Source organism: Sturnira hondurensis, unplaced genomic scaffold (assembly GCF_014824575.4).
Source record: "Sturnira hondurensis isolate 20B ecotype Veracruz unplaced genomic scaffold, ASM1482457v3 Scaffold0003090, whole genome shotgun sequence".
In the NCBI taxonomy this organism is placed as follows: domain Eukaryota; kingdom Metazoa; phylum Chordata; class Mammalia; order Chiroptera; family Phyllostomidae; genus Sturnira; species Sturnira hondurensis.
The window spans coordinates 1547123-1573572 of NW_028075721.1; the positions used below are offsets into that span (position 1 = coordinate 1547123).

Sequence of the window (26450 nt, forward strand, 5' to 3'; positions counted from 1 at the left end):
GAGAAGTTTCAAAAAGACAAACAATTCCACTATTTTTAGGTTCTATCACTGCTGGAAAATTGTAATCATAATTAGCAGTTAATCAAAGGAATTCCCATACAAAAAAGAAAATTTGGGAGATTCATTTGGTGACCATTCACAGTATTTAGTACTACTATGATGCTTGATTGTAGGGACAGTCAGCAGCATAGAAATAGTGCTGCAATCAGGACTTCTGGCCAAGATGGAGGCGTAGGTGGAAACACTGTGCCTCCTTGCACAACTAGGTTTAAAAAGCAACGAAGTTTTAGTAACAAAAACACAGCCAAAACACAGAAAATTGAACTGTACAGAAGTCAGATAACAACGAACCATTCAGCCAGACCAGTACAGCGTCACAACCCAGCCACTGAGTTGCCCCGCCCTGGTGAACACCTACGGCTCCGCTCCCCATACATAACAGGTGCAAACAGTGTAAAATATGGCTCAAGAAAAACTCAAAGCCCCAGAGCCGGTAACTCTAAGCAACAAAGAAATAGCAAACCTCTCAGATGCACAGTTAAAATACTGGTGATCAGGATGCTCACAGAACTGGTTGATTATAGTCACAAATTAGAGGAACATATGAAGGCTAAACTAATTGAAATGAAGGGAAATGCACAGGAAACCAACAGTGAGGGAAAGGAAACGGGGACTCAAATCAAGGGGTTGGACCAGAAGGAAGAAAAAAATGACCAAACAGAAAAATATGAAGAAACAAGAATTCGAAAAAATGAGGAGAGGCTTAGGAACCTCCAGGACATCTTTAAACGTTCCAACATCCCAATTATAGGGGTACCAGAAGGGGGAGAGGAACAGCCACGAGTGGAAAACTTATTTGAACAAATAATAAAGGAGAACTTTCCCAGTCTGGCAAAGGAAATAGACTTCCAGGAAATCCAGGAAGCTCAGAGAGTCCCAAAGAAGTTGGACCCAAGAAGGAACACACCAAGGCACATCATAATTACATTAGCCAAGACTAAAATGAAGGAGAGAATCCTAGAAGCAGCAAGGGATAAGGGGACAGTCACCTACAAAGGAGTACCCATCAGACTGTCAGCGGATTTCTCAAAAGAGACCTTACAGGCAAGAAGGGGCTGGAAGGAAGTATTCCAAGTCATGAAATCCAAAGACCTACAGCCAAGATTGCTTTATCCAGCAAAGCTTTCATTTAGAATGGAAGGGCAGATAAAGCGCTTCTCAGATAAGGTCAAATTCAAAGAGTTCATCATCACCAAGCCCTTATCATATGAAATGTTAAAGGGACTTATCTAAGAAAAAGAAGATAAAAATATGAACAGTGAAAGGACAGCAAACACACAGTTATTAACAACCACACCTAAAACAAAAGCAAACTAAGAGGACAGCTAGATCAGGAGCAGAACCATAGAAATGAAGATCACATGGAGGGTTAGCAACAGAGGAGTGGGAAGAGGAGAAGGGGGGAGAAGGTACAAAGAATAAGTAGCATAGATGGTAGGTAGAAAATAGACAGGGGGGGAGGGCAAGAATAGTAGGAGAAATATAGAATCTAAAGAACTTGTGACACATGGTTATAAACTAAAGGGGGAGAATGGTGGGGGAGGGGTGTGCAGGGTGGAGGGGAATGAAGGGGGGGAATAGGACAACTGTAATGGCATAATCAATACAATATATTAGAAAAAGAAATAGTGCTGCAACCACAGTTTAACATCCACATGCAGAAAAAAGTAAATATGCTCAATTTACAAGAGAACACAGAATTATGTACTATTATGCTTTTGTAAAAATTAAAATTATACATATAGGCCAATGTAATTTTCTCCTAAGATCATCATTATGGTGGCCTATTAGGAGAATACAATTAGTATAAAATTAAGTCTATGTAGATTATAACAAATCTTTGAGTCCATTCCATGTGACATTCTCACCAACAGGCAAGAAATCATAATAGCAGTTAGGTGGGAAAAGAGTTACTTTGAAAACAGTGAGCCACAGATGTCAGCATTTAGAACCTGTGCTTTTCAAGTTACTTATGAACAATATAAAGATATCAAATATATATTCATGTTTCCAAATATTATACTATTTGTAGTAATTATATACAATGGCAGCTATTATAGAAGACAAAATTCCAAATGACCATGAGAAGAGCTGGGGGAAAAATCCCTTAAAAGAAAAGAGAAAAACAACAAAGTGGTCTAATAATTACAATTCCAACATAAACACAGAATAGAATCACACTAGACAAAAATTAGAGTATGTGTCATATATTTAGGAGGTAATATGGAATACTACAACAAGCAGGGGGCAGGGAATCAAAGGAGAAAAAGAGAATGGAGAATACTGGCTTTGGAATCAAATATACCACTTAGGTTCATCAAGTCAATCTGCTGAGTTTCAGTTACCTTATCTGTAAATTGAGGATAATATCTACACTAAAGGTTGCTGTAAGGATTCTAGATAATTTGTGTCAACAGCTAGCACTGTATCCAGAACAGACATCAAATAAATGTTACATCTATCAATACAGAACATTAATAGAACAGAAACAAATCTGGGTCTCAATAACATGCATACTGCCTATAGTTTTTAAGTCAACAATAGGCTTCCATTACTTAAACTAACAGCATATTATCAGATAATAATAAAAGCATAATATAGAGCCCTGGCTGGTGTAGCTCAGTGGATTGAGTGCGGGCCTGGGCCTGCGACCAGACGATCTCGATCGCAGGGCACATGCCTGGGTTGCAGGCCAGTTCCCTGCAGGTCAACTCCCAGCAGGGGACACACGAAAGGCAACCATACATTGATGTTTCTCTCCCTCTCTCCTTCCCTTCCCCTCTAAAGATAAATAAATAAAATCTTTTAAAAAATAAAAATAAAAGCATAATATAAAAATTTTTAAAGTAGTCCTCTAACAAATCACATCAGTAAGTCCTCCTCCACTCTGAATGAGTATACATATAAGATCTATAGTTTCTAGAAAGAAATTCCTGTAACATAGATCCTCCATTTCTCCCAAACCCAGCACTCCCTTTTAGTTTCTTCTCTTAATCCTTCAGTACTCTGTACTTTCCCCCTGGGCTTCAGGCTACTGACAAGGATGACACCACCCATCCAATTTCTGTCTGCCTCAATCTCTTAACAGATTACCTCCACCCCCAACTCTCTAATTTAAAACTGGTTCCCTCGAGGATGCTGTTTCACTGGCAGTTATTGTAGTGACACCCCATTTAGCGAGGGATCTTGATTCTTCTTGACAAGGACAGCAGAGAGACACTATCTCCTATAACACCCTCAAAAATATGCCCTGGCTGGTGTGGTTTAGTGGACTGAATGCTGGCCTGAAAACTGAGTTGCCAGTTTGATTCCCAGTTAGGGCACTTGCCTGGGTTACTGGTTGGTAACTGGGTTATTGGCCAGGTCCCTGGTTGGGGGCATGTGAGAGGCAACCAATCTACGTTTCTCTTGCACATTGATGTTTCTCTCCCTCTCTTCCTCCCTCCCTTTCCTCTCTAAAAATAAATAAGTATAAAAATTTTAAAATGTGTGTGTATATACATATACATATATATATGTGTGTGTATATATATCTATAGGTATCTAATTTATCCTTTTACTTCTTCCTTTTTCTGGGATAAAAAGTGATTTATCTCCTATATAAAGCTAATCTCCCCATCCAAATTCCATTCCCTAGTTCCATCAGGTGTCTTCTCTTCCACAGTTTCAACATTCTCCTTCTCTCCACTGGGTACTCCCTTCAATCTGCCAATTCCTTTAAAAAGCTTCTCTGAGATCTGAGTTCTCTTTTAGGGTCTTTTCTCTCCACACTGGTTCTCAAGTGGGACAGTTTTGCTTCCCAGGGATGATTTGACAATGTGTGGAGGATGTTTTAGTTGTCACATCTACAGGGATAGTACTGGCATACAGCAAGTAGGCGCCCAGGATGCTGCTAAACATCCTACAATTCATAACTCAGACCCCCCAAACAAAGAATTATCAGTGTGAAATGTAAACAGTGCCCAAGTTGAGAGACCCTGGTCTAAATACTCAATTCTCAGGCCCAGGCCAGTATGGCTCAGTTGGTTGGAGTATCATCTCATATACCAGAAAGATTGTGGGTTCAATTCTTGGTCAGGGCATATACCTATTTGCAGGTTTGATCCCCCATCAGGGTGCTACCAATCAATGTTTCTTTCACATATATGTTTACCTTCCTCTTTCTCTTAAAAAAAAAAAAAAAGCAATGAAAAAATGCCCTCTGGAGAAGATTGAAAGAAAGAGTAGTAAACTGTCCCTGTCTCTACCTTCTCTTTCTTTTTTTCTCACTTGCAAAGTTACACGGCTTCAGATCTTATCCATCCACTGAAACAGCCCTTAATACAGTCTGCACACCTGTATCAATCTCCCTGAAGTAGACATTAATGCTTCCTCCTTAAACTTCTCTTCTTGAAAGACAATAATAAAAATGAAAGTAGACAATAAACAAAACAGAAAACAGTAAAATCAATGAAACCAAAACATGATTCTTTGAGATCTAGTAAACTGAACACTTATGTTCACACAAAAACCTGTATGTGACTCTTTGCAGCAAATTTCTTAATAATTGTCAATTGTCAGGAACGAAGATATCTTTCAACAGGTGAATGGATCCACTACCTTCAGGACATCCATACAGTGGAATACTTTATACTGATAAAAAGAAACTAGCAAGTAATATATACAATGACATGAATGAATGTTATCTTAAATGCATTTTTCAAAGTGAAAGAAACTAGACATAAAGGGAAGAAGGAGTGGGTTAACTACAAAGAGGGCACATGGGAGATTTTTAAGATGATGGAACTGTTCTGTATGCTACTGGGGTAAGGAATTCTTAACTCTATGCATTTGTCAAAACCCACACAACCATATATCAGAAAAAATGGACTTTAACAGACACAAATTTTAAAAAATAACAAGGTTTGGGGGGATTCCAAGATGGAATGCACATGATGGGAAAAGAATGTACTATATTACAAGCATATAAGCTCCAGAAAGTTTCCAGTATATATTTAAAAAAAAAACTCTTACAAGTCAACCAGAAAAAAAAAACCCCAATTTTAAAATGGTACTATTTTTAGACCCTGAATACACATTTCTCCAAAGACAATACACAAATAGCTGGTAAACACATAAAAACATGCTCAACATCACTAGTCATTAGGGAAAAACAAATCAAAACCACAGTGAGAGACCAAAAATTTAAAATAACAAGTAATAGCAAGGATGTGGAGAAATCTGAACTTTCATACATTGCTAATAGGAATGTAAAATGGTGTTGCTGGTAAATAAAATTCTGTTATCTCCTCAAAGAGTTAAACATGGAATTAACATGTAATAAAATGAAAACATAGCCACACACAGAACTTTTTACATGAATATTTATATCAACACTTACAGCAGTAAGACCTGTACACTGAAAACTACAAATCACAGCTGAGAAATTAAATAGTAGTGATATATAATAAAGCATTAATAAATATATAATAAAATAATAAAGTTAATGAAGAGAGACATTTTACTCATGGACTGACTGGAAGACTCAATACTGATATCGGTTCTCCCAAAACTAGTCTATAGATTCAATATAATCCTAATCAAAATTCTAATAGTTATTTTTGCAGAAATAGGAAAGCTGATTCTAAAATCTTTGTAAAAAGCCAAAGGATTTAGAATAGTCAAAACAATTTGATAAAAACATTGTTGAAAAAGTGACACTATCTGATTTAGAGAGTTAGTATAAAGGCACAGTAATTGTGATACTGCAGTTATCAGTAAAGGACACAAAGCTCAAAAGAGAAGTCCAAAGTAAACCTACCCATATATAGTCAACTATTTTTGACAAAGGTGCAAAGACAATGCAATGGAGAAAGGATAGCCTTTTCAATAAATGAGACTAGAAGAATTCGATATCCATTACGTAAAAAACTATGAACTTGGTCCATATCTTACACCATGCACAAAAAATTAACTCAAAATAGATCATAGACCTAAATGTAAAACCAGAAACTATAAAACCTCCAAAAGAACACTTAGAAGAAAATCCTAAAAAAAAATCTTCACCAGAAGATATGTTTATTGATTAGAAAAAAAGCTGCCCTGGCTGGTGTAGCTCAGTGGATTTAGCACGGGCCTGTCACTGGTCCGATTCCCAGTCAGGGCACATGCCTGGGTTGCAGGCCAGGTCCCCAGCAGGGGGTGCTCAAGAGGCAACCACACACTGCTGTTTCTCTCCCTCTCCTTCTCCTTCCCTTCCACTCTCTGTAAAAATAAATAAATAAATAATATACAAATTTAAGAACGAAAGGGAAGAGAGAAAGGAGGAGAGGAAAAAGGAGAGTAAAGGGAGGACAAGAGGAAAGAATAGAGGCCAGAGGAGAGGAGGAGAGGGGGAGGAGAGAAGAGGAAAAGAGGGGAGAGGAGAGACTGGAAGAAAAGAGAGGGGAGAGGAGAGGAGGAGGAGGGGGGAGAGAGAGAAAAACGTTGATCAGTTGCCTCTGCCTCCCATACATGCCTGGAACAGGGGTGGAACCCTCAACCTTTTGGTGTATGGAACAATGCTCTAATCAACTAAGCCACTTGGCCAGGAGTAGAAGAAAATCATTGTGAACTCAGTTTAAGCAAATATTTCTTATATGTAATATCAAAAGCATAATCCATTAACAGAACAAACTGATAAATCAAACTTCATTAAAACTAAAAACTTCTGCAAGACACTGTTAATGAAAAGACAAGCCACGGACTGGGGGAAAACTCTTTGTAAAGCATATATCAGACAAAGGACTTATGACTAATAAAAAGTAAAGAAGTCTCAAAACTCAGTAATAAGAAAATCCAATTTTATTTTTTATTTTTTTAAATATCTTATTTATTTATCTTTAGAGAGGAAGGGAAGGAGAGAAGGAGAGAAATATCAATGTATGGTTGCCTCTCATTGAGTCCCCTGCTGGGATCTGGCCTGCAACCCAGGCATGTGTCCTGACTGGGAATCGAACCGTGACCGTGTGGTTGGCAGGCCTGTGCTCAATCCACTGAGCTACACCAGCCAGGGCTAGAAAATCCAATATTAAAAGAGGCAAAGAATTCAATGGACATAACTACAAGTGATGTAGATTAATTTAAAAGATGTTTAAAGTATTAGTCATTAGGAAAATATAAAATAAAACAATGGAAGCAGCCTTGGCCTTGGAGAAGACCCTGAACCAGACCCTTTTGTATCTGCATGCCCTGGCTTCTACCCGCACAGACCCTCATCTCTGTGACTTCCTGGAGAACCATTTCCTCGAGGAGGAAGTGAAGCTCCTCAAGAAGATGGGCGACTACCTGACTAACATCCGCAGGCTGGGCGGTGCCCAGGCTGGGATGGGAGAGTATCTCTTTGAAAGGCTCACCCTCAAGCACAACTAGGAAGCCTTTGGAGTCCAGAGGCCTTCAAGGGGCCCCTCTGCATTTCCCTGGTGTCGGGCTTTTGTCTGAACCTGATAAACCTGGAACCCTCCCCCATGCATTGGACCAAATGGAAACAATAAAGCTTTCTGCAGCAAAAAAAAAACAAAAACAAAAACAACAATGAGCCTAGCTGGGTAGCTCAGTCAGGAGTTGAGAGTTGTGCCAGTTCACCAAGATTGCAGGTTCAATCCCGGGCCAAGGCACATATATTGTACAAGAATAAACCAATGAAATATGTGAAACTACAAAAATTGTTATTTCTCCCTCTCATCCCCTTTCCTCTCTAAATCAATAAAAATATTTTTTAATTCTAAAAAAACCATGAGATACCACTAAAAACTAAACTCCTGTACTGGAGGTTGGAAAGCAATTATTTTGGGGAATTTATTTTTTTAATATATATTTTATTGATTATATCATTACAGTTGTTCTATTCCCCCCCTTCATTCCCTTCCACCTGCACACCCCCTCCTGCCTTCCCCCCCTTAGTTTATGACCACATGTCTCAAGTTCTTTAGATTCTATATTTCTCCTACTATTCTTGCCCTCCCCCCTATCTATTTTCTACCTACTGTCTATGCTATTTTCTGTACCTTCTCCCCCCTTCTCCTCCTCCCACTCCCCTGTTGCTAACCCTCCATGTGTTCTTCATTTCTATGGTTCCACTCCTGATCTAGCTGTCCTCTTAGTTTGCTTTTGTTTTAGGTGTGGTTGTTAATAACTGTGTGTTTGCTGTCCTTTCACTGTTCATATTTTTCATCTTCTTTTTCTTATTTAAGTCCCTTTAGCATTTTATATAATAAGGGCTTGGTGATGATAAACTCCTTGAACTTGACCTTATCTGAGAAGCACTTTATCTGTTCTTCCATTCTAAATGAAAGTTTTGCTGGATAAAGCAATCTTGGATGTAGGTCTTTGGATTTCATGACTTGGAATACTTCCTTCCAACCCCTTCTTGCCTGTAAGGTCTCTTTTGAGAAATCTGCTGACAGTCTGATGGGCACTCCTTTGTAGGTGACTGTCCCCTTATCTCTTGCTGCTTGTAGGATTCTCTCCTTCATTTTCATCTTGGCTAATGTCATTATGATGTGCCTTGGTGTGTTCCTCCTTGGGTCCAACTTCTTTGGGACTCTCTGAGCTTCCTGGATTTCCTGGAAGTCTATTTCCTTTGCCAGACTGGGGAAGTTCTCCTTTATTATTTGTTCAAATAAGTTTTCCACTCGTGGCTGTTTCTTCTGGTACCCCTTTCCCCTTCTGGTACCCCTATAATTGGGATGTTGGAACGTTTAAAGATGTCCTGGAGGTTCCTAAGCCTCTCCTCATTTTTTTTGAATTCTCGTTTCTTCATTCTTTTCTGGTTGGATGTTTCGTTCTTCCTTCTGGTCCATTCCATTGATTTAAGTCCCAGTTTCCTTTCCATCATTATTGGTTTCCTGTGCATTTCCCTTCATTTCAATTAGTTTAGCCTTCATATGTTCCTCTAATTTGTGACTATAATCAACCAGTTCTGTGAGTATCCTGATGACCAGTGTTTTGAACTATGCATCTGAGAGGCTGGCTATTTCTTTGTTGCTTAGAGTTATCGGCTCTAGGGCTTTGAGTTCTTCTTGAGCCATATTTTGGACTGTTCGTGCCTTTTATGTATCAGGATGGGAGCCCTAGGTGTTCACCAGAACAGGGCCACTCAGTCACTGGGTTGTGACGCTGTACGTGGGGGCGGGGTCAAAGAGGAGCAATGACGGTCCCCACTGCCGCCTCCTGCCCCTGCCGCCACAGCTGCCACTGTCACTGGGGCCCGTGCGTTCCATCCCACTGCGCGCGAATGTGCTACCGAGGTCAGTCTGCCCTGCACCCCGACTGGGTCCACACTGCCTGCGTGCCTGGGTCAGGGGATCTTTCCTGCCCAACCCTGCTCTGATGCTGGCTCCGCCTCTCTTACCGGTCCGGTTGAACGGTTCGTTGTTGTCGGACATCCGTATAGTTCAATTTTCTGTTTTTGGCTGTGTCTTTGTTTAATAAACCTTTGTTGTATTCGAACTTGGGTGTGGGAGAAGGCACAGTGTTTCCACCTATGCCTCCATCTTGGCGGAAGTCTATTTTGGGGAATTCATAACCAGAGAAATAAAACTTATATTCAAACAAAATCTGTACAGAAATGTTCATAGTAACTTTATTCATAATAGCCAATAACTGGCAATAATCAAATGTCCTTCAAACAAGTTATAAAACATCCATATCACAGAATACTACTCAGTAATTAAAAAGAACAAACTTAAATGCAACAATTTGTAAGGATCTTTAGGGAATTATACTGAGTGTTAAAAGTCAACCTTAAAAGGTTTAAATATGGTATGACTCAATTTCTATAACATTTTCTTGAAATAAAATTATGGAGATGGAGAACAGATTAGTGGTTGCCAGGATCAGAGACTGGGGAGGGGAGGAGGGAGGGAAGTGGGTGTGACCATAAAGAGGTTAGTGAGATGGAACTTTGTGGTAATGGAACAGTTCTGTATCTTGACTGTGGTGATGGTTACATGAATCAACACATGTGACAAAATAGCACAGAACTACAAACACACACAAGCACACAAATAAGTGCATATAAAACTGACAACATCTGAGTAAGTTCAGTAGATTGTGCCAATGTCATTTTCCTGGTCTTGATATTATACTATTGCTATGCAAGATGATACTGGGGAAAACTGAGAGAAGGATACTGAGAACCTCTCCCTTTATATATATATATTTGTAACTTTCTGTGAATCTGTAATTATTTCAAAATAAAAAGTTTTAAATAAGCAAGACTTGAATAGACACTTCACCAAAAAGATAGACAGCAAAAAAGCACATAAAAAGATGCTCAACAGTATCAGTCATTAGGAAAATATAAAATAAAACCATAAGATATTACACCTATTTGACTATCTAAAACTAAAAGGATTAACCATATCAAATGGTGAGGATATAGAAATGTTTATTTCAACTTCTGGTAAAATGTGAAATGATACATCCATCCCAGAAAAGTTAGGCAGTTTCTCAAAAAGTTAAACTTACACCTATCATATGATCCAAGGGTAAAGGAAATGTGTCTACACACAGACTTATGCATGAATGCTCAGAGCAGCTTTATTTGTGATAGCTCAAACCCGGAAACAATCTACAAGCCCATCAAGAGGTGAATGGCTAAACAAGTTGTGGTATATGCACACAATGGGATCTACTCTCCAATAAAAATGAATAATCTATTGATATGGTCAATAACATGGATAAATCTCAAAATAAAAAAGCCAAATGAAAGAAGCCATATGAAAAAGAGTATATACTTCATGGCTCTGTTTGTATGTTTTCTATAGTAACTTCAGTGGTTGTCTGGGGAAAAGTGAGTGGGAGGGAATGATTACAAGGAAACTTTAGGGGGTGATGAATATGTTCACCATTTTGAATGTGGTGAAAAATTCATAGACATACATGTGTCAAAACTTATCAAACTGTACACTTTAAATAAGTACAGCTTATTACTGAACGGAATCAGAATATGCGACATCCAAATACGCCACTTTGGCATAATGCTTATTTAAGCTGAAAGCAACTGAAAAACAGATGACACAGAAAAAACTTTCTGCCCTCTCCCTTTCTGCCTACAAGCAGGGTACAATTATCTTCATAAAGGAGACATAAATTTCCATTTATAAAGCTACCCTGGCTAGCATGGCTCAGTGGACTGAATGCAGGCCTGTGAACCAAGGGATCACGGTTCGATTCCCAGTCAGGGCACATGCCTGGGTTGCGGGCCAGTTCCTAGCAGGGGACACACGAGAGACAACCATACATTGATATTTCTCTCCCTCTCCCCTTCCCTTCCCCTCTAAAGATAAATAATAAAATCTTTTAAAAAAGAAAAAGCTGTTCCTTCTATAGTACCAGGAAAAGGTACATAACAAATATATTAAACAACCCTTATTTATCATACATTTTGTAGGCAACTTGACGAAATCTACAGTCCTTAGAAGCTAAAACTTCCCTTTTATTTTGTCTACTCTCTGCTCCACACTTTTTCATTCTGGTAAAATGATATACAAGCTTCCTGAACTTTTCATAGTGCCTGGCATACTTTATTAAATTGAATCATCTTACCCTTTTCCCCACCTCCAAACTTGCTTCTCCACGACCCCAACTTACCCAAATCAGAAAAACAGAAATAATCCTAGCCTCCTTACTCAAATGATACTAGGTCCTATTGATTTCTTTCCCCTAAATCTGTCTCAGCTTTATTCCTACCTTGCCATTTTCACTACTCTACCCTTATCATTTCTCAGATCCAATATTTGTCCCCACCTCCATTCCTGACTTACTCATTCCATTACCCGCAGGGTAGACAAGTGAGCTAAGACAAATCTGGCATTCTTGTCAAGTTTGGAATCCTTCAGCGGCTCCCTGCTATCTTCAATCTAAAATCCAAACTCCTCACTACAGCATAACAGGTTCTCCATCTCCAGCCACATCTGGATACTTTAGCCTGATTGTCAGCCTTTCCAAATTAAAGGCCTATGCTCTCTAACTTGTGTCTTTGGGTGTGTTCATCAGTGGGCTTGAAATGTACATCCTCTCTTATCTACCTAGGAAACTCACCATACTGGATTCAGCTTGACTGTAACTTCTCTGACCTTTCAAAGTTAAGCTCTTTGTCATTTATGCTCTCACAGGGTCTTCTCTATACTGTATTATTTACACATTCATTCCAATAAAGTTGACACAATAAACTTCATTAAAAGACTGAATGGTTTAGTTTATTTACTCAGTTAATGGTCTTGGGGTCCCTTCCCTTTTGAGATCTTATTCAATGTTCTTGTCTGGTTTCTACTTTCTCTTCCAGTGCATATCCTTCTAGTTTATCTTTTAACAAACACTAGTTCCTTTCAGACTAGCCTTAAAGACAAAGAGTAAAACAACACTTTAACAAATTTTAAAAATACTTTACTATTTCTATTTTGACAAATCAGGATTGGATAACTAGATGACTCTGTCTTCACGCTTGATTTTTAAAAAACTGATTTTAGAGCCCTGCCTGGTGTGGCTCAGTGGCTTGAGCTCTGGTCTGGGAACCAGGGGGTCACTGGTTCGATTCCCAGTCAGGGCATATGCCTGGGTAGTGGGCCAGGTTCCCAAGTGTGGGGTTTGCAGCAGGCAACTGCACATTGGTGTTTCTCTCCCTCTCATTCTCTCTCCCTTGCCCTCTGTCTAAATATAAATAAAGTCTTTTTAAAAATTTTTAATTGATTTTAGAGAGGAAGGGGAAGAAAGAGAGAAACATCGATTTGTTCCACTTATTTATGCATTCATTAGTTGCTTCTTGTATGTGCCCCGACCAGAAATTGAACCTGCAACCTTGGCATATCGGGATGACACTCTAACCAACTACTCTACTGGGACAGAGCTTGTCTTTATGCTTCTGTATTATCTGCTTGACCATATGACTGCCCTTGAGCCACACAAGGAGCACAAAAATCTACTAGCCATACTTCATTCTCTGCACTTAAATAACTCCCATGTCCACCCTCAAGAACTCTGACAACACAAGAGAAAAAGCCAATGCCAGAAAAAGTAATTGCATAGTAAAAATCACGTTCATGTTTTAAAGTTCCTCAATTGCTAACATACTATGAATAATAAGTGTGGAGGATTCTTTTGGTTGATTCCTCTCTCACTCCCACCACCAGCATCTATTTTCTCCTTCCCCCCAACAGATTGTCTTCCATATATCCACTCTTCTCCGATGCAGCCATGTGCTTCAGGGGAAGCCAACCACATCCTCAAGCCAAGGGATGGGCCTGGCTGACTAAGAATAATTCCATCAGTCTTTACCAGTGACTAATTTAGGAAAAGGGAAAGTAACCCAATTTTGGTCAATGGAATTAGAGGTTAAGTTTGCTGTAGGCTTCTGGAAAAGGCCTTCCTCACTTTTTATTTTTTATTTTTTAAGTATTTTATTTATTTATTTTTAGAGAGAGGGGATGAGAAGGAGAAAGAGTGGGAGAGAAACATCAATGTGTGGTTGCCTCTCATGTGTCCCCTACTGGGGACCTGGCCTGCAACCTAGGCATGTGCCCTGACTGGGAATCAAACCAGCATCCCTTTGCTTCACAGGCCTGTGCTCAATCTACTGAGCTACACCAGCCAGGGCAAGGCCTTCCTCACCTTTAAAGAAAAGAGCCAGGTGAAGAAAGTGTTTGTGTCTCCTTCCTTTCCCCAACCAAGTATAACTATTTGGAAATATTTAAGTTTAAAGTACTACTATTCCTTTCAAATAGAGATCAGATGATAAAAGTCAGTAGGTTTCAAAATAGTAATCAATCAGTCAACATGTGCTGGGTAATACAACAAAAGTCTTCTTGCCTTTGCTCTGAAAAGGAGAGTTCTGGAAAAGTTCAGAAACAACTGGGTGTGTGTGTGTGAAAAAAAATTTTTTTAATGTATTACACAAAGAGAAGTTCAACAGCCAGTACTGATCTCGGGAGATAAAAATAAATAGCAGATGGCAAATTGATCAAAATATCAAGGAAAAAAATGTGTGTCAGTGGCTAAAGAAGGTAGAGCAGTTTTACTTGGGTTCTAAATTCAACCAAGGAAACAAATAGTACTTGTACATCCTTTGGAACATGTGAGGAAAAAATGTTTAAAAAAAACAACAAAACTGCCCTAACTAGTAATTTAGCATTTTTAAAATCCTGAACTTTCCCCTCATTTAGGTTTAGGGCAGTTTAAATGACAAATCTAAAAATGCTTTAAATTTTAAATCTTCTGAAGTCTAGAACAGCCCGTGAAGGTCACAAATCAAACTCCCTCCCTTCTGGAGGGAGTTGTCAAAGAGGCCAAATCCTCAGTGCTTAAAACTTCAAACTACAGGGCAGGATGCCTGACCTCCAAATCCATAAGGAAGCAAAGAGAAGAGACCTAAAAGAGCAGAATTTGGTCCTAGCACAACTAGCTGTGCAGTACACTCCACTGGTCTGGCTGTATCACTGCTACCATTTTAAAATATCTTGTATAGGGCAAGGAGTAAGAGACAGCCCTCAAGCAACCATTTTAAGCCAAACGCAGAAAATCTAGTCACAGTAACACATGTATAACTTGTAACTCTTGCTCAGATATGTTTGATTCCATGTATTCACCTTGAGGAGTGGTTTCACCAAAGGAAAAATTGAGTATTTCTGTAGTAAACTCTTTCTGGGAATAGCGGTGAGGCAAAAGGCATAGCAGAAAGAGCCTAAGTCAGAAAACCAGGGTTCAAACAATAACTCTTCTACTTTCTAGAATCTAGATGGTCAATTCTACCTACTGTATAAAACAAAAATACCTATCTCTTCGGGTTATAATGAGACTTGGAAATAATGGATCAATATATAAAAATACCCTGCACGTAACAGGTACTCATAAACACTAAAAGTATTTACCTAACAGAACACAACCAAAAAATAAAGTTACAAAATGATCAAAATTATAAGCTGTGAAAAAAACTCTTAAGACTGTCAAGCAGAAATTAAGCAATTTACTGAAGAACAACAAAAGACTAGGTATCAGAGGTCCTGGGTTTCTACTAGGCAACTAACAAGGTAAAATGACCTTGGGCAAGTCAACTTGAACTTCAATTTCCTCCTATGAAATGAAAGGAATGACTTAGCCTGAAACTATGCTGTGCTTTTTAGCAATGTCACATAACCAGCAATAGTCACAAATCTAAGAACCCAGATCTAGAGCTCCGTACTACCTCAAAATGTTTCCAAACTGCCTCACCAAAGAGAAAGACTATGAAACAACATGTGGATGGCAGAGGCAGTTCAGACAAATGGGTGGAGGGAAAGGTTTTTACACAGGCTGAAAAGATGAATAAAATAACTGATGGAACTTGATATTATTGTACAAAGTTAGGGATATCAAATTGGTGGAGCACAATGAGGAAAGACCAATGAGGAAGCAGGATACAGGTGCAACAAAGCAGAAAGTGAAGATAACCTTAGTTATGACTTTCAAAAGTGAATTTGGGGGAATAAAATATGAAAAGAAAATCACACAAATTCAAACAGAAGATGACCAAGACTTGACTTTGGCCAGAGAGCAGAGAAAAAGCAGATACAACTCATTTCCAGGAAGTGGCAAAATTTAGTACTCAACTAACCCACTAAAAAATGACAATAAGCTAATTTGATTAAAAAATAATTTTTAAAAACGTGGCTTACTTTCCACAAAAAATGTGGAAATGATGGCTTAAATAACAAGAACACCCCAATGAACAAATTTAATACAATCAGAACTATGAAACCACCTCCTAGAACTGTTTTTCAAACCTAAGTGAGTCATGAACAATTTTTTAATTTAATGAAAAAGAAGATGTCAGGATAACTGTGTAAAAGTATATGCTATTTTATCTAAAACTTCTATCTCAGTTTTCTGTAAACATGAATGGTTGTGCTAGGTTGAAATGTTAAATGTATTTCTTACTCTACATCTTGATCAAAAAGACTTCAAAACTTTGTACTGTGAAAGTTTTCTAGCACATAAATGAGTCCTCATGTATCATCTAGCTTCAACAATTTCTGAACGTAATTTTTTAAAATATTTTTTTATTTATTTTTAGAGAGGGGGGATGAGAAGGAGAAAGAGTGGGAAAGAAACATCAATGTATGGTTGCCTCTCATGTGCCCCCTACTGGGGACCTGGCCTACCACCCAGGCATGTGCCCTGACTGGGAATCGAATCAGCGACCCTTTGCTTCACAGGCCCATGATCAATCCACTGAGCTACACCAGCCAGGGCTGAATGTAATTTTTAATTGAAGAATCTTTACCAAAAAGAAGTGAAAGTTGATAACGAAGGAAATATTAAGTTTCCTTAATTTCTTACGTTGCAGTAAAAAAACCAAAAAGTAACATTTAAGATAAAAATTTCTCTATCTTTCCCTGCTGGTGTGGCCCAGTGGCTTGAGTACCGAACTGTGAACTGAAGGGTTCTGGGTTCAATTCCCAATCAGGGCACCTGCCTGGGTTGCAATCCAGGTCCCTAGTGGGGGCCATGTGAGAGGCAACCACACATTGTTTCTCTCCCTCTCTTTCTCCCTCCTTTCCCTTCTCTCTAAAAATAAATAAATAAAATCTTAAGAAAAAAGTTAAAGTAAATTGATAAATAATAAATATTAGACTAATGGATACAAGCAATGTCAAACATTACATTTTTAAAAAATAATTTCAAACCCTTAAATTACTAAATAATAAGTTAAAATTTTCTGACGCTATATATTCACTATGAGAAAATATTTTAAAATACCTACTCAAAAGAACATCAAAAATCAGTTTACTTCCTATTTATGCACACCACTCACTCACTTCACCATCCCACTACTAACATTACCTAATCAAAGAGAGAAATGGGTTTTGTCAATCAGACATACCACAACTAAATTTTTTCTTTTTATTTATTGATACCAGTTTTCAAAAATTACTAAATAACTACAACAGTAAAGTCCTATCAACTTAACAATGCTATTTTTCAAAGTGAATATTTTTCTCTTCTTCATCTGCACCTTAAAGAACTTAAAAAGTTTTTAAATTTTTTTAAATGTTTATTATGGGAATTTTAAAACATACACAAAAGTACAGAGATTATAATAAGCCTCCCATATACCCATCATGTAGCTTCAGCAATTTTTGAATGTCATTTTTTTCCTGAATGTCATTTTTATTTAACAACCTTTTTTATTTGAAAGCAATACTGAAAAATATTTGCATTTAAGTACAACTCACAAACTGTCCATTACAGTCTTCTAGGCAATGATGGAAAAATATGCTTTTAAAAATATTTTTACGTATGACACAAATCGACATTTCTGAAAAAAGTTATAATTTCAAAGCTCACATAATCCTACCTATTTTCTAATTAAAATACAGCAAAGCTGATGAAAATGTAACACAAAATTAAGAAATGTAAAAATATTTAAGACACTAAAAACATATTTTAAAACATTAAAATTCTCACCTGCTTTTGTAACACTAAGACATATTAAGACCATACATTTTGTCAGAAAATGAAGCCTTCAAGTTACTTCTCTAGTGTAGCTGGGGTTTTCAAGCTTTCACACACATGTAGGTTCCCTTACGCACAGAAATACCAATATGTTAACTATAACCATCCCAATGATTAAATTTCAGCTAACAATCCAAAGACAATTCACAGACCATACTACAGACCTTACAGGTCCAATTGTTCCACTCTTCTAAAGTTTACCAAAGTCTGTCAAATAGGTGAGAGTCGTGCAATGTAATTATATAAACATTACCAGATATGCAGAAATATATGCAGACACATGCTGTGCTTGAGTTAAAATTACGGCTGTCAAAAAAGCTTGCTCCTGCTTGTGACTCTCCTAAGCCTCCCTGAACAAACTCACTCCTCTTAAATTCCACTGTTACTTGAAGCTCATATGGCATGCCTGGGCAAATTTGATGACTTGGATTTTGTTTTAGAAGCCAGGCTTACTGCCAAGTCTGCTGTGTCTACTCCCCTAACCCACCAGGACAGCTTTAGACAACACCTCCCTTATTTATGTTACTGTGGTGAGCAAACTACTGCTTACTATCAAATGAGGCTCAACCTACTCAGGTTTCCTATCTCTTAAGAGTAATGAATGCTATTGACTTCACTGTATTATGGCTTCCTCAACTCCACCTCTTACACAAAATAAAACATCACCAAACTGAATCATCAACTACTACTCAATACTAAGAAGGAAAGTAAAGAATACATTCAACTTCAAGATCATTAACACAGCTCACTATATGCTCTTAAAAGATTTCCATTTTATGTATCAGTACTTTACTACTTTCTCTCAAGAAAAACAAACTCCACATTTTCTTACCAAAAGTGTCTTTATGATCACACTTCACTGAAAAAAAGAGCAAAACTCAAAAGCAGAGCCTGAAGTATGCCTTCAATAAAAATACATAGAATTTTAGGCAAAGTTTACTTGTTGCCACAGAAAAGCAAATCATAATAATAAGCTGATTCTACAACTTACCCAAAATTAGTATCTTAAATGCTTAAGATACAGGCCTTACTAGGACCCCTCTCCCAATTTTGTGGTCACATATGTAATACCCAAGTTTTAATTTTAATATTATCTAATAAAACTACCACAGTACTGCCTTTGCAAACAGTTTAGAATATAGGCCAAAATATTCCTTCTGTATCAACAAATGGGAAAATCTAAGAAAACACAGGCATAACAATGCTGTTACAATAATGAAGTTTTAACAAAACAATATGACAGACTTTTTTCCTTAATTTTTCACCATACTCACTAAAATGTATTTATTCACTAATCTCCATCACAAAATTCTGCTAATACCCCCAGGAGCATCCTCTGCCCCTATCAAAAAAAGTGTCAAAGAAACATAATATTAAATAATTCTTCCAAGTTAAATAATGAGATGTTTATCATTGACTCAATTGCCTAATACATATTCTCACTGCATTCAAGTCTAAAGAAAAAACTGACCTATGGCATAAAAGGCTCAGCAGTAACCAAATCCTCCTGCATAGTACCTACTGCACTGTACAAACACACCATTACATTTCTACAGGAAACCATACACGCAAGTTCCCTTTTTTATACTGATTTAAATATCCAATTATACTTAGTATGGTTTGCAAATCAACCATCTTTAGGCCATACTCAGTAACAACTTCATTCAACAAAACAGAAAAACATAATTAAAAGCGAATGACCTTCAGTAATTTACTAAGATATGAGGAAGGATGTAAAACTGAAAATAATAGAATCAAGAGAATAAAATAAAAATGTCTCAGGCATATTCCAACTCATCTAAGTAAGATGTAAATGACTGGATCTCCAGTGTTTTAGTTTAGTACAGGGAAAAGGGACTAGGAAAGAGGAGGAGGTTAAAAATAAGCTACCGCCAGTTTTGTGTGTGTTTTTAAAAAACAGTTTGAAGTTTTGTTAACTGCCACTTCTAATTAGCACCACTGGACCAAGGACTATGCCAAGAGCTTTCAAAACAGAGTGTGGCAAGAGTAGATTTACTGTTGTTCACATGGAAAATAATATAATAGCTAATAAATTATAATACAAGAATAAACTGTGATCCGCATACTCCTAACTATAAATTTCTTTTGCAACACCCTGTACATTATCTAACAAAAGATAAAATAAAAATATTGAGCCCTGGCTGGTGTAGCTCAGTGGATTGAGCGTGGGCCTGCAAACCACACGTTCGCAGTTCAATTCCCAGTCAGGGCACATGCCTGGGTTGCAGGCCAGTTCCCAGCAGGGGACTCACGAGAGGCAACCATACACTGATGTTTCTCTCCTCTCCTTCCCTTCCTCTCTAAAGATAAATAAATAAAATTTTTAAAAAACCAACTTTAAAAAAATACTGAGTAAACGTTATCAATAAAAACTGAAAAATGAGAAAATTTCTAACATATAGTAAATTACAAAGAACATATGAATCAGCTCTCTGAGCACTAAACAAAGTAAAAACACTACAGGTTAAAGACTAGACTATGATCTAGGAAAAACTCCTCAACTTTACATATAAAAAAGTTGGGTATGATTAAAGTGATATCTGACAAAATATATTTCTCCCCTTTTAAAAAGTGGCAGTAAATAACATACTATACACAGAGTAACACAAACTCCTCCCAATGACCCTTATTCAGGTAGAAAGTCAATATTTAGTAATGAACAAACCCTGAGAATGAAACTTTGAATATGAAAAGTAAAGATTATAACATCAGCCCTGGTTGGTGTGGCTCAGTGGATTGAGCGAGGGCCTGCAAACCAGGAGATGGTGGTTGGATTCCCAGTTGGGGCACATGCCTGGGTTGTGGGCCAGTTCCCGGCGGGGAACGCACGAGAGGCAACCATACATTGATATTTCTCTCTGTCTCTCCTTCCCTTCACCTTTAAAGATAAATAAATAAAATCTTAAAAAAAAAAAAAAAGATTAGCCCTGGCTGATGGTGTAGCTCAGTGGACTAAGCACGGGCCTGGGAACCAAACGATCGCAGTTCCATTCCCAGTCAGGGCACATGCCTGGGTTGCAGGCCAGTTCCCAGCAGGGGACTCACAAGAAGCAACCATACATTGATATTTCTCTCCTTCTCTCTCCTTCCTTTCCCCTCTGAAGATAAATAAATAAAATCTTTAAAAAAAAGATTATAACATCAAACTAAATTGGAGATATACAATTGGTACACTAAAGCACCAAAAGCTGCCCTTTATAATGGCAAGTAATGTTAACAAACTATGTACATTAAACACTTGTCAATTTTAAATTATCTTTTATTGAGGTATATATTTATTTTGAAGCTAGGCATTAAGTAAAAGAAAGCTGAAACAAAATAGTTTGATTCATTTTTAACTGTAAAAATCAAAACGAGCACTGTCCTCATAATATAAAACAAAAGCTAAAGACTCTAGGGTCTTAAATTTTCTTTAATGGAAAAATCTCAAAACACCTCTATAAGCAAAATTCTTAAAAAGTTAGTCACAAATGTATCTGACATTATCAAGTATCAAATCATCAGATCATTGAATCTGTACTTTAACAAGCTTGCTTAGGACATTTACTAAATGAGCCGTTGGTTAGCCCTCAGTCTTCATCCTCTACCTGCCTCTCCAAATACTTTTCAAAAATCTTCTGCATGAAATTAAATGTGATGCAAGTACTCTAAAATCTTTAGATGGAAAACCTGCAGTCCAAAATTACCAAGATCTGCTATCTTATGGATCTGACCAATAAAAGCCAAAGAACTGAAGCAAGTCTCAACTTCCTCTACCACAAAATGTGAGCACGGACTCAAAACTTCAGCAGTACTTACTCATTAAGTCAACAAATACTGGGTGCCTACTGAGTTTAACATACTATGCTAGGCACTGATAATGAACAACTACGAACAAAGTATAGACACTACTTCTGCCCTAATGAAACTTCCATTCTATTGAGGAAGAGAATCCAAAAACCAAGTAAAAACCCTGGTACAACCTAATACTGACCTGAATTCTACCAAGCAATTTTATTCTCATGGCCCTCCTTACTGCGTATTATCTTAAAAGCATGTCAGGCCCTGGCTGGTGTAGCTCAGTGGATTGAGCGCGGGCCTGCGAACCACACGATCGCGGTTCGATTCCCAGTCAGGGCACATGCCTGGGTTGCAGGCCAGTTCCTGGCCCCTGGCAGGGGACACACAAGAGGCAACCATACATTGATATTTCTCTCTCTCTCTCTCTCTCTCTCTCTCCTTCCCTTCCACTCTATGATAAATAAATAAAATCTTTAAAAAAATTTTTAAAAAAAAGCATGTCAGTCAACCCACTTACTTTCTTCAAACTATACACATAATTATACTTATTCAAATGAAAACTAATTTTGTAAACCAATAATTTTGAAACCTTAGCTCTGAATATGTAACATATCCTTCTCAAGAGAATCTAAAAATTAGCTGCCAGGTGTTCACAGCAGCACTACTCATCATCAATGGATGAATGGGTCAACAAATTGGGGAATATATACAATAGAATATTATTCGGTCACAAAAGGAATCAAGTACTGATATGTTCTACAACGTGGCTGAACTGCAAAAACATTATGCTAAGTGAAAAAAAGCCAGCCACAAAAGGTCACATACATATGATTCCATTTATATGAAATATCCAGAATAGGTAAGTCCAGAGACAGATCCCAGATTAAGGACTGGGCTTCCAAGGACAGAGAGGGGGCCAGGGAGAATGAGGAGCAACTGCTTAATGGGTTTAGGGTTTCCTTTTGGAGTGATGAAAATATTTTGGAATTAGATAGAAGTCGTGATTACACAACACTGGGAATGCATGAAATGCCAATGAATCATTCACTTTAAAATGGTTTATATAGTGTGTATTTCACGTTAATTTTAAAAACTTAAAAAAATAGCTAGTAGCATATTTTTAAGTGAATTTTTTGTCACAAATAAAACTGCTCACGTTTAACTTTGAGGGTTTCACATATAAATCAAGTTTCAAACCTTGATTCCTTCTAGAGTCATATTAATATCAAAATGGTTTTCTGGGTTTTGACAAAAAAAATCAATCATTTCTTAAAAAGCTGTTTTCACGGGTTTTAAATATTATTCAGTATTTGGATGTACATTCAGTTCCTATTTGCATGCTGATACTCCTTTATTACTCATATGTTTGGTTAACATCTTTATTGATCATATATATTTGGTATAGAATGTGCTCTAATCAAGCTCGTGCCCAGTAAGTTTGCTGATATCAACTGTTTATGTTTATAATAAAAATATTAATTCAAACTAATTGTTTTTATTTCATTAAATCCCCATAATCTAAGTACAATTCAATGCCACACTCTTCACAAATGCATCCCTTTGTACCTCTCTATTCCATCTGCCGAGCAGCATAGTTATTTGAGTCATGTGCCCCCAACCCCATTTACCAATCTCTTTGAGGTGCCTCAGTCCTTTTTGCATCTATCATAACACTACAAAGTTCCTAACAGTACCTTCGACATAACAGGTGCTCCAATGATGTCAGTGGAATTGAAACAAACACCGCCAACAAATAACTACTGCATATTATTTATTATGTTGAAAAAACATGTAACATGAAAAGACTAAAACGACTGATAAACAGGGCCCAGAGAATCCTTATGCCTCGCACTCAGTTATGTTTTCTAATGCAACTCTACAGAACAGTCTGTTGAATATCAATATGAACATGAAATAATTCACCTAATATGCCGAAAGAGTAATTAGGAATTAGTCTTATCCATCTCCCTTTTGAAATTCGCCTACATGGGTAATAGGGAAAGTGAACTTACTGAACCACAGTATTTCAAACCAGGTCACAGGAGACCTCTAAGTCCCCAGCCATCCTGTTTCTATTTCCTGATTGGTCTGACCTCCATGTATTATGGTGCCCAGCCTTCCCAATTCACGATCTCCTTTAAACCATCTTGCGAGGTGAGCTTTTTCTTAAAATAAAAATTGATTTCCAGAACTTTCTAAAATTATGAACAGTGCACCTCACTTTCTTCTAATCTCCTGAAACACTTTGCTCAAGAAAAGAAACCTAGTTTTCACAAAGTCCCGTTATGTTGCACTTCGAATTAAAAGTGGGCCATTAACTTACACAAGTGGAACTTAAAACGACAGCATTCCTCTCCCAACAAAGCAGACTTAACAGATGTGTGCACGAATTTCAGAGAGCTCCTACACTTCAAGAATGTGCATCTTTCAAACAAAGATTTTTAAAGAATAGAAAAACCAAGTGCGCTTATACTTCACAGGGACATTTCCTCCGCACCACGTTGGCAAAGCGGCGACAATCAGACGCCGCTTGGGCAGTGGCCCCCGACCCTCGGCCCAAACCCTGGGAGTCCACTGGCCCCAGGCGTCCCGGAGTCGAGTTTCCCACTACTTCGCTACCGGCTAATTCCGCGGCCACTTCCACACTGCAGCGACCCACTCCCCTCCTCGGAGATGTAAATCCGCTCTTCACTCACCACACGCACGCACACACGGTGTCACCAGACACAGGACGGCCAAAGGGACCAGGGAGAGGGCGAGCGAGAAGAGAGGACGCTGCCCGGTCCCGCCCGGCCCGGCACCCACCTGCAGGCCGCGAGCCCGGGGGCGGCGGTGCCGGCGCCCCGTCCTCGCCAAAGACGAGTTTGAAGTCGAGCTCGTCGTGGGCGCCACAGTTTGCAGTAGTCATCGGCGTGGCCCAGGGTACTCCGGTTCCTCCTCAGGCGGCGACTACAGCAGCGACAGCTCCTCAGCGCCGCTTCATGCCGGGCCGAGCCGGCCAAAAGGTAGCGGCTCCGGAACAAACTTTCCGAGCGGGACCGGGACGCTGAGGGGCACCAGGAACTCTAGAGCTCGCCGCGCGCCGAACGGCACCAGGAGGGGCCACCACCGCCAGTCTCTTGTGCCTAAGCCGCCACCGTCGCCGCAGCCGACATTCCCCACTCCGCCACAGCCACCGCCGCCACCGGCGCGCTCCCGCACCGTGCCGCGCGCCCGACCCCGCCCCCTACCGTGCGCCCGCCTCACCCGGCCAGCGATAGGCCACTGGCGCCGCGGGTAAACCCGACAACCCCGCCCACTCGCCGGCCTACCGCGTGACCCCGTCTCTGGAGAAGGAAGGCACGTGAATACGGAGAGCTGGGGAGCCCGCTACCTCTTGGGAGTTGTAGTTTGGCCTCTATTCCTTTCTCAACTTCTAAACCAGGCCCGCGCACCCAGGTGTAAAGTCGGTATCTCTAAGTGGGTTGAGGAGCCCATCACCCGCCAATCGGAAAAAAATCCCTTCCCTTATTGGGTCGTAGCGCAAGTCGAGAAAGGGGCGCTAAGCCCTGAGTTTACGAGTCTGTGCTTACGGGTATTACTCTGCTTGGGAAAGATGTCAAGGCCGCGGACGGTTATGTGAGCTCCACTCAAATCCTCATACCCGACCCCAAGCCTAATGGCGGGGTCTCGCGAAGGCGGGGACCAGACCTTGGGTGGGGCGGAGCCAGAGACCTGGGCTGCACTACGAGTCTCGTAGACCCACTCCAACGGGGCTGGTGCGGCACTTAGCTAGCTGAACCTTTGTCTGCCCCCAGGCGCCGGCCTGACAGCTGCTCCCTCCAGCACAAGCCGCCCATTCGAGGCCTCGGCAAAGCCTGAGGGGCACGGTCTATCCCTGCTGGAAGTTGAAAAGCCCGTCGTGACCTATGCGTCCAAGTACAAATGAAAGCGGGAAGGATCATGTTACCCAAACAGAGTGGCTGTTTGTAGGGAATTGGCACTAAGGAACCGTTTTTCGCTCGTGAGCGCCCCCCCTCCCGCCCCAGCAAGCCTGTCTTCTGAGAGTACCCAAGACAGCTTCCTCCTGGGGCTAGTGATAGAGGCCGGGCCAGGGGAATACGAGCCAGGCTTGTTTACTTACTTACAGCTGCTCCGAGGCGCAAGTTGGACGGGAAGCTGGGAGAGAGGTGGAGGTGACCAACTCCCGTAGCTCCGGGTCCCACGGGACGTAGCATCCCTACAAGCGCGTTGCGGGGGAACCCAGTGGGAACGCAGAGCTAAATTAGTCTCCCCTTAGAGGTGGGGGAGAGGCCAGCAAATCTATAATCATTGTGCAGAGATTAGGGCTGTGCCATGTGCTCACAGGTTCGTAATCCCACTGGCTACAAATCCTCCGCAGGGCTAATTACGAATTGGAGAGATGGACAAGAGTTATGGAAGATGGTTCCAGACAACATTTTTCCAAGGACTTGGAGACCAAAAGTAACTGCGGTGGGAAATCAAAGGTTAGGCCAGATGAATGAACTGCAAGCCACACTGCAACGTATATGGACTTTATCCTGAGGGCAGTAGGGAGACACAGAAGGGTTTAGAGCAGGGTACCCCCGTATTCAGAAATCTGAATCACACCTGATTGAACTGGGAGCGGTGGGGGTTAGAGGTAGGGGAGGATAACAGTGGTAAAGGAGAGGGAGCAAATGGCATTAAGTGGGTGTAACATCCTCCCAATAAGCTGTGCTGCTTTCAAAGGATCTCCAACCTTGAGGGACTGAGTGTAGAACTTAGAGGCCAAAAGCCACACTAACTTTGCAGGCTTCTGCCCCAGCAGATGGCTGGCCTGCCAATTAGTACCACATGTAGCATGATCCCGGTATAGTAAAAGACTCCAGAAGGTTGTCCAACTTACCTTCCCTTCCCCATAAAACAATGCAATTTCAGGATGGTGCCCTTGGCCCATACACATTTCTCTGAGGTTATCATCTCTGGGAGAAAATGGACCTTTATTTAGTTTCTCTGTCCCCTGGACAGGACTTCACCTGAACCAGGGACCCAACCAGCCAGGTCAGGGAAAAGACAAGAGGGAGACAGGGCCTGTCAGT

General features: G+C 39.7%; 1 protein-coding gene across 3 annotated transcripts in view; it reads right to left on the bottom strand.

Moving 5' to 3' along the window:
• Positions 1-24556, bottom strand: part of NFATC3 (nuclear factor of activated T cells 3) — a 111808-nt gene extending 87252 nt beyond the window's left edge. For all 3 annotated transcript variants that reach the window (XM_037041439.1, XM_037041438.1, XM_037041440.1), the window contains exon 1: positions 24175-24556. In XM_037041439.1, coding sequence (XP_036897334.1) covers positions 24175-24277 — 103 coding nt within the window. In that variant the 5' untranslated portion in view covers positions 24278-24556. The remainder of the gene's footprint in view (positions 1-24174) is intronic.
• Positions 24557-26450: the final 1894 nt, after the last annotated feature.